The 9,257-nt window shown below is 45.7% G+C and overlaps 2 protein-coding genes across 2 annotated transcripts; both read right to left on the reverse strand.

Annotated features, from left to right (window-relative positions):
* Nucleotides 1–511: 511 nt before the first annotated feature.
* Nucleotides 512–1,512, reverse strand: LOC123089622 (LOB domain-containing protein 42). Its single transcript, XM_044511252.1, has one exon. The coding sequence runs from the start codon at nucleotides 1,471–1,473 to the stop codon at nucleotides 592–594; it is 882 nt and encodes a 293-aa protein (XP_044367187.1). The 5' UTR covers nucleotides 1,474–1,512; the 3' UTR covers nucleotides 512–591.
* Nucleotides 1,513–4,998: 3,486 nt separating this feature from the next.
* LOC123089623 (LOB domain-containing protein 41) lies at nucleotides 4,999–6,135 on the reverse strand. Its single transcript, XM_044511253.1, has one exon. The coding sequence runs from the start codon at nucleotides 6,052–6,054 to the stop codon at nucleotides 5,221–5,223; it is 834 nt and encodes a 277-aa protein (XP_044367188.1). The 5' UTR covers nucleotides 6,055–6,135; the 3' UTR covers nucleotides 4,999–5,220.
* Between the last annotated feature and the right edge of the window lie 3,122 nt (nucleotides 6,136–9,257).

Consider the following 9,257-nt stretch of genomic DNA (forward strand, 5'->3'; position numbering starts at 1 on the left):
ATTCCCTTTTTTACGTTTTGTGTCTGTTCCGGAGCGGCGAGAGACGCCACTTTGTCCCTGCTCGGGTGGTGCCACTAGTGCCATTGAAGGGCTCGTGAAGGTTATGTTCCGTCGGATCTAGTTGGATCCTGCGGCGTGTGCAGGTGCGGTCGGTGCCGGTGTGTCGAGGTCCGTGAAGTTTCGATCTACCTACAAAAGTACATGTATCTATAAGGTGTACACGCCATTTGTTGTATTGTTTTTTTTTTTTGCATCGAACCATTTGTTGTATTTAATAGTACGATCAATCGCTCACTCCCCCTCACGCATAGTCTTCAAATACCAAAACAAGACAGATATAGTCATTTATTTTCTGAAAATTAATTGATTTCATTGATGTATACCCTAGAGCAAAGCACTCAGCATACACACAAACTTCTTGAATTTAATTTGAAAATTTCCAGGTTTCAGATACTGCATTATTCTTCTCTAATACTCATATTGATCCCAAAAAAACTGCCATTTTTGTCTCTCTCTCTCTCTCTCTCCTCTCTTCTCTCTTCTCTCTCAGCTAGCAGTACGAAGGACGGCACTGTGGCCGCGTCTCTTCTCTCACACCGGCAGGTCAAGCAGCAGGCCGATGTGGCCGCACTCGGCGCTCGAGCTGCTGGCCGCGTCGGAGCGCGCCGGCGGCGACCTCAGCACGCGCGTTGACGACCCAAACCCGAGCGTCAGCTCCAGTCCAATTTCGTCGTCGTCTTCCCGGGCCAGCTGCGGCACTGGGGGGTTCCGCTCTGCCTGGCTGACGTGCGAGGCCGCCTCAGCCTCGGCGTCCCTGGATTCTCCCCTCACCTGCTTGGCTGCCACTGCCACTGCCACTGCCACGCCGTCGTCTTCGACGTGGTCGTGGCTGCCGGCCGACTCGCCGTGGCTCGGCACGCGGTCGAGGTCACCGTCGTGCTCGCCGCGCCCGGCGCCGGAGGGGCTCTTGGATTTGGCCGTCGAAGAGGAGGACGCGCGCTTGAACATGGCGCGCGAGACGCCGAGCGCGAGCGGGCCGGCGGCGTTTGCAGGCGCAGGGACGACATTGGGCCTGGGGACATGGCGGCGGACGTCGTACGCCGCCACGAGGCCGGGATGCCTGACGGCCCCGGAGCGGACGGGGATGCGGCGGCCCTCGAAGACGGCCTGGACGGCGTCCTGGCACGCCTCCCACTGGCCCGTCGTGAAGAGCCCGGTGGCTCCGTAGACGGGGTTGGCCACCCGGCCGCACGCCTCGTAGAGCAGCGAGCGGAAGAGCGCCGGGCGGAGGGCGGGGTCGGTGCCGGCGGCGAGGAGGTTGAGCAGCCCGGCGCGGCCGTAGAACTTGGCGAGGAAGACGGTGGCGTTGGCCTGCGCGTCGGCGCCCCGGATCCAGGCCAGGCAGGGGCGGATGGTGCAGTCGTCGGCGCAGCCCTTGCGCAGCGCCCGGCAGCCGTTGCAGCTCGCCCGCATGGTCGATCGGTCGAGGTGGTTCAGTGTCTATCTTCTTCTTCTTCCGGTGAACTGGTGGTGTGGGACGGCGGAGAGACGGGAGGGTTTTATAGGTGTGTTGGCCCATGGTTTTGGGAGGGTGGGTTCGGCGCCGCTGCCAAAACTATGGGAGATCGATCATGCCGGTGCTGTGCTCCACAAAAGGAAGAAAGAAAGAAACGGATGCGGCTATTCTCTCATATGAGCAACAGTAAAATCTTCTTAAATAGTAATTTTTCTTAAAATAAATCTGGTTTTTTTGTGGTTCAAAATGCTCATGTGTGTTATGTCAGTGGCAAAAAAGACATCACGCATCACGCATTTGAGCATATTGCACCACAAAATAATCGGAATTTTCAAAAAAAATCATGCTATTTTATTTTATCTTATTGTTCACCGGGTCTAATGAGTTCGGGCTCATCCAAAGGTGCCGGTCTTCTATGATAGGAATGAGGTATTTGAAAAACATAGTTACCGCATTCAGTTTTCAACCGAATTGAATTTTCTGAAAGAAATGGATTTTAGCTGAGAAACAATAGGCGGGAGGGAGCTTTCGGTGGAGTATCCTTCCCGGGTGCCGCCGCGGTTTTCTTGGAGTGCTGTGTGCGCGTTGTATGGTAGGGGACATCCCGGCCAATCCGGGAGGGAGGGATATCGTGAAGACAGGCAGGTTGTCTGTCTGACATGAAGAGCTCATGCATTAGGTTTCAACCTCTACCTTTTCGGCCACAATTTACGCCACTTACCCAATCATGTCAAGGTGGTATCCTTTTTTTAATATTTAATAATTACAATTGTGTTAGAAAAATTATCGTGCTTCATAAAATTATTGTGTTTTAAATAATGTTCACAAATACTTTAAAAGTTACTATTTTTGAAAATAATAATTCAAAAGCAGTTTCACCTTTTAGAAAACATGTTCTCAATTTTTTTTAAAAAATATTCGCCTTTTCTAAAACTAAATAAAGGACCGACTGAAAAAAAAATGCTTTCTATACTATCCAAGTCAAGGCTACGCAATATTCCTTCAAGTCACTGCAGTACCCTGGGTTGAAAACTGAATGTTCCACAATATTCGAACCACAATATTTCACAATGCTCACTATTTCAAAAAAAAACACGAATTCAAAACATGTTCACAATTTTTTTTAAAATGTTCATGAGTTTACAAAATGTTCGCAATTTCAAAAAAGATCATGATTTTAAAATATGTTCACAGCTTTAAAAGATGTTCACGAATTTGAAAGATGTTTGCAAATTAAGAAAGAAAAGGATAAAAAGAAGAAGAAAAAAGGAAAAATAAAATCACCAATATGCTTCACATGAAAACAAACATGTACTCCCTGCTCGTGGCAGAGAAGAACCCGGAAAAAAATTGAGAAACGGAAAAAACATAAGAAAACCCCAAAAATTTGAGAACCATAAAAACTCGAAAGAACAAAAACACCATGAAAAATAATAAAATAAAATCAAAGAAAAGAAACACCTGATGAAGGAAGCGCCCAACGCGTGACACGAGAAAAATTCCCCGTGCGATTGCACCCTCCAACTAGTTGCTCCCTATATACTCAAATGCAATTATAGCAGTTGCACAGCTTCCCAACAATCATGGGCCATGGGGTACTAACATTATTACTACTAGGCCGAGTCTAATGGGCCGAATGCTAGAGAAAAGCCCAGCGAGGACGCTGCAACTTATTTTTCTCTCTAATTTTAGCTTTCATCACAATTTCTAGCTGTTCTAATACTCAGACTATATTTTTTGCAGGTTACAAAAAAGGGTTTATGAATTCTAAAAATAATTGAGGTGTTTAAAAACATTCATAATTTAAGCAAAATGCACATGAAATTTATTTATTCATATACTTAAAAAACTATTAATGTTTTTTGAAAGTTTTTCATTTTTTAAATACATATGGACTAAAAAATGTATGTGAATTTGTAAAAGAGGTTCATGGGTTTTAAAGACATGTACAAGGGTCTAAAAAATGTTCATGAATTTATATCGAATGTACAAAGGTTCATGAAAATTACAAGAAATAGTAGACTTTTTTATTTGTAATAAAATGTGAATAAATATTATACTGCACAGACTCTTCTATATTTACATATAATTTTTCTAATATTGCCGATTCATATTTGTACACCTGAGAAACATTCCTGTGTTCGTTATTTCGGTCACGCAAAGCAACGGGCATATCATCACCTCCGATAAATGATTTTGGTCTCATCCATAGCTCACAGGTGCAATCAATTACATACGGTTTCCATTGTATATCTTAAGTTGCCACAATTTCTGCAACGTGCAACCAAATTCGTCTTTGTCCCAGCTTTGGTGCCCTTGCCTTCCGAAGTCCTCACATGGAATTCAATCAAAATTGAAATATCGCCTGAGCAGTAATGGTTCCTCTGATAAAATAAAAGTTAGTTTTTTAGGTTTCAGAAGATACGAGTTGACCAGGAGGAGTCCAACATTTCTCCTCAACCCACCAACGTTGCCGCGGGTTTCTATACCCTCCATTGGTCATGCATCAAACAGGATGGCAAGGGAACCCTACATTTGTGTGTCTGGTCCAGGGTTCTTGAGATTTTTGGTGTCTGTGAAGTTGAGGCAATGGCGGTGATGGGAATAATAGTTGCTCGCTTTCTCCATGTTGATGGCCTTCCTTGGAGGGGTTCCAACGAGTTGTAGGTTGGTGTCAACCGTTGGGCACACGTACTGGTGCAATTAGTGTTTGTCCAAGGCAGCGACGTCCTAGAAAGGGGATGTCATTGCATCGTGTTTTTTCTTCTTCTTTTGTTCCATCTTTGTTCGATGAAACTCAACGAGATACAACTCAACTCCATCGTAGGACTTATGATGTTTGTGTCCTCCTCCCATGTCTTTCCGGCTCATTTTAGTTGGGCAGACCCAACACATTGATCTCATTCCCAATTTTCCAATCATAGCCAACCTTTTCTTTCTAAAAAAAGTGAACTTTTCCTACCCCTAAAAAAATATACTTTTTTCTGCAACTTGAGTGAATGATTTTTCCCTATACAAATCTCCCCCATCTTGTAAAAGAATCATGTCTCCTCACATCCGGCCGCCCTCGCTTCTCGCCGTTGTCACTCACGGCCCGCCTCACCTTCGATGGTCCTATGAGCCCTGGAGGTGCAGCGGATCCCGGTCCATCACCAGCAAGAGGGCCTCATTTCCTTTTTAGGTTTTGTGTGGTAGTGAGGCATCCATGCCCTAGAGTTGAAATAGGGTAATTTCTGCTATGTCCCTATTCCGGTGGTGCGGTCAATGGCAGTGAAAGGCGCGTGAAGGTTATGTTCCGTCATGCGTCGTGTGCGCTCATGTAGTCAGCTCATGAAATTTCGACCCACCTCCAAAAGTACATGTATCTCAAAGGTGTTTGTCTCAAAAAAAAAGTATCTCTAAGGTGTACTCACGCATATATATCCATTTATTTTTGGAAATTAATTAATAGATGTATCCCCTTGACCAAATCCCTCAGCAGAGACAAAAAGGTTTCTTGATTTAATTTAATTTGTACAGGTTTTATATAGGCACTACACAATATTCTTCTCTTCGATATCTCTATTCCAAAGGTGTCAGTATGACACGAACGATGATCCCAAAAAAACTGCCATTTTTGTCTCTCTCTCTCTCTCCTCTCTTCTCTCTTCTCTCTCAGCTAGCAGTACGAAGGACGGCACTGTCGCCGGGTCTCTTCTCTTGTCTCACACCGGCAGCCCAAGCAGCAGGCCGATGTGGCCGGACTCGGCGCTCAAGCTGCTGGCCTCGAAGCGCGCCGGCGGCGACCTCAGCACGCGCGTGGCCGGCCCGAACCCGAGGGTCAGCTCCAGATCAATTTCGCCGTCGTCCTCTGCCACCTGCGGCACAGTGGCGCTCGCGCTCTGCTCTGCCTGGCTCACGTGCGAGCCCGCCTCGGCCTCCGACGACGACGACTGTCCCCTCTTCTGCTCGGCTGCCAGCGCCTTGCCGTCGTCTTCAACACCGTGGTCGTGGCTGCTGCCGGCCGACGCCTCCTCGTGGCCACCGTCGCGCTTGGACCTGGCCGCCGAAGAGGAGGAGGAGGACGCGCGCTTGAAGCTGGCGCGGCCAGCGGGCGAGACGCGGAGCGCGGCGGACGCGCGGTCGATGCCGTCCTTGGGGATACGGCGGACGCCGTAGGCCGCCAGGAGGCCGGGGTGCGGGGCGGCCTGGTCGGCGGCGACCTGGGGGATGCGGCGGCCCTCGAGCACGGCCTGGACGGCGGCCTGGCAGGCCTCCCAGTTCCCGGTCGAGAAGAGGCCGGAGGCGCCGTAGACGGGGCTGGCCGCGCGGCCGCACGCCTCGTAGAGCAGCGAGCGGAAGAGCGCCGGGCGCCGGGCGTCGTCGGGGGCGGCGGCGAGCAGGTTGATGAGCCCCGCGCGGCCGTAGAACTTGGCGAGGAAGACGGTGGCGTTGGCCTGCGCGTCGGGGCTCCGGATCCAGGCCAGGCAGGGGCGGATGGTGCAGTCGTCGGCGCAGCCCTTGCGCAGCACCCGGCAGCCGTTGCAGCTCGCCCGCATCGTCGTCGGCCTTGCTTCCTTCTTTCCTCCTCTGAAGGTCTATCTTCTTGCTCCGGTCCGGTGAAGTGGTGGTGGTGATGGTGGTGTGGGACGGCGGGGATGGGGGGCAGGAGGGTTTTGTAGGTGGGTTGGCCCATGGTTTCGGGAGGGTGGGTTCGGCGGCGGTGCCAAAACAATGGGAGGGAGATGGATAGGAGTGGGTTCCGGAAAAAGAAACAAGAAATGGATTTTAGCATGCAAACAATCGGCGGGAGGGAGCTTTCGCTTTCGGTGGAGTTTCTGTGCGTCGTGCGGCCGCGGTTTTCTTGGAGTGCTGCGTGGTACGGGCCATCCCGGCCGGCCCACCCGGGCGGGAGGGATATGGTGGTGCAGGCAGGTGGTCTGTCTTTTTTGTTTTCTAAAAAAAAAAGTTATCTGTCTTTTTTTTTGAACATCAGTACAGACACAATCGCTCATACATACGCGCATACACTCATTCCTATGACGCACACACGCACACCCTACCCCTATAAGCACCTCCGAGAGACTGAGCCGGCATGTCATCTTGAAATTTACGAAGTCACCGTAGGCGCCTCGTCGTCGACGGGAATGTCTCCTCCCACCGAAAGTGCATCGCCGAAAATTCTGAAATAAATCCAGGAACAATGCGATCACCAGGAGTTGAACCCTGATGGGTTGGGAATACTACTGTCTCTCTAACCATACAATCGCAGGTTGGTTCGCAAAAGGTTCTATGTCTGATGTGAAGAGGGCACGCATCAGGCTTCTGCAACCTCGTCCTTTTCGACCACCATCCACGCTCCTTACCCGGGCACGTCTTGAAGGTATCCTGCATAAATGTTCATGTTTTCAAAAAATGTTGGTCTTTTTTTTGTGATATTTAATAATTTCAAATAATGTTTGTACTTTTGAAAAATATTGTGTTTCATAAAATGTTTGGGTTTTAGAAAATGTTGACAAACACTTTAAAAATGTTAGTGTTTTTGGAAAAATGTTGACTATTTTTCAGAAAACTGTTTCACGTTTTACCTTAAATGTTCTCAATTTAAAAAAAACATTTCACTTTTCTTAAAATCAAATAAAAAACCAACTCAGAAAATGTGCTCGCTATAGTATCCAGTCAAGTCGCTAAAATAGTTTAGTCACAATTTTCGGTAAAGTAGCTGCAGTACCCCGGTCAAGTCGCTGTAGTACTGGTTGAGTCGCGAATGGGCTGCCCAATCGGAGCGGGCTTGTGCGAAACAACGGCAATTTGACGCTAAACGCGTCAAATAGGATCACTCCCAACTCCCAGATTAAGTGTCACACTACATGTTTTTTTGAGCAACTGTCACACTGCATATGTGCCATTTGTTGGAGTAGCCACTTGCGTACAACTATCCCCAAGGGCCGGCCCACTACACCTTAGTACTGGTTTTATCAACCTTGGACCGAGAACGAGCATCTGTCGTTATGTATTGTTTTGTCATCTTCCTCCTCTTTTGTTTTTTTTCTTTTTGAAAATGCTCTAATTAATAGATTTGAAACATTTTAAAAGACTGTTCCTATAATTCCTAAAAATGTTCTATAAAATGTTCATCGTGTGATCGTGTGTTTGGCAAAGGATTATTGCGAGATTTTTTATTGTGTATTTTAAATAACTGTTCACATCTTTATACAAGCATGTTCATCGTGTATTTTAATTCTTCATTGTATATTAAAAATGGTCATCATGTATTAAAAAAATGTTGGTCATGTATCTTATACTTAAAAATGAGCACCATCTTTTTTAAAGATGTTTAATATGTTTTTTGGTTTGTCACGTGTTTACAATAGGACCATTGTGTATTAAAAAATATTCGCCGTGTACTTAAAAAATGATCACGGTCTTTGTAAGAAAATGCTAAGTACTCCCTCCGTTTCTAATAAGCCCTTTTAGAAATTTCAATATGAACTATATACGGATATATATAAACATATTTTAGAGTGCAAATTTAGGAACAGAGGGATTTTAATTTTACAAATATTCACTCTATATTTAAAAAAATCAATATGTTTTAGAAATATTTACTATGAATTTAAAAATGTTTAATATGTTTGAAGAGCATGCTCACTGTGTATTAGAAAGATGTTGAACATGTATTTGAAAAATGTTTAACGTGTGACATGTATTTAAAAAATGTTGAAAGTGCATTATAAAAATGCTCAAAATGTATTCTAAAATGTTGAATATGCACTTGATTTTTTTTTAATATGTACCTATTTTTTTGAAAAAAAACTTAAAGTGTATTTGTAAAGTGTCAACATGTATTTAAAGGTTTTAAGAAGAGAAAATTTTGAATAAGAACATAGAAGAAGAAGTAAAATTGACGAAACCTTTAAACTACACACAAGTTTCCCAGAACCGCTAACGCTAAAGTGTCACCGTGTATTTAAAAAGTTTAAAATGAGAAAAAAATGAATAAGAACATAGAAGAAGAATTATTATTTTTGGACAAAACCTTTAAACTACACACAAGTTTCCCAGAACAGCTAACACTAGGTGCACCTCTTATGCTCTCTACTCCCCACAATGAATCACCTAGAGGCGAGCACTTCTTCTTTCTCGCAATATATGAGATGTTACTTTTCGACCTTACCGTATCAGATTCGTATGTGCTTAAAAATCACTATTTAAGGGGTTTCCCATGCAAAGGTTATCCCTTCTCCTCTCGTAGTGACAAGTGGCGCACCACATGCGTGCCACTTGTCGCAACCAAGAGCTTTGGTGGGTTTTTCTCACCCCGCACTTGATAATGGAAGGTTGACTGTTTGTTCAGTTTTTGTAGAGTCATTCAAAATGATTTATCTCTTGGACAGTGCATCCAAATCACAAACCATTTTCACCTTGCGTTTATTGAGTCGAGATATTTGAAACTAATTCCTATGTTGATAGGATTCAATTAATTTTGTTGGTACATCTATGCTTTCAGCTAGTAGTAACTTGCGCTTCCAGTGTTATCTAAATAGTGCTCCCAATTCAAACAAAACGTGCTTCCCGATGAGGCACACTTGTGTTCCCTGTAGTGTGAAGCACTACTGCGCTGTACACGGAAGCCTTGATAAGAGAGAAGCACACTAACTCACACATGTGCTTCCCGCGAGGTGAAGCACTACTATGTTTCATATGAAAACACAAATGTGCTCCCCGCTCATGACAGACAAAATCCCCCAAAAAACCGAGA

This window comes from Triticum aestivum, chromosome 4B (assembly GCF_018294505.1).
Source record: "Triticum aestivum cultivar Chinese Spring chromosome 4B, IWGSC CS RefSeq v2.1, whole genome shotgun sequence".
In the NCBI taxonomy this organism is placed as follows: domain Eukaryota; kingdom Viridiplantae; phylum Streptophyta; class Magnoliopsida; order Poales; family Poaceae; genus Triticum; species Triticum aestivum.

Bases quoted from the DNA above. Each gene is read 5' to 3' on its own strand.
- LOC123089622 (XM_044511252.1), bottom strand. From the start codon at position 1,473: ATGCGGGCGAGCTGCAACGGCTGCCGGGCGCTGCGCAAGGGCTGCGCC.
- LOC123089623 (XM_044511253.1), bottom strand. From the start codon at position 6,054: ATGCGGGCGAGCTGCAACGGCTGCCGGGTGCTGCGCAAGGGCTGCGCC.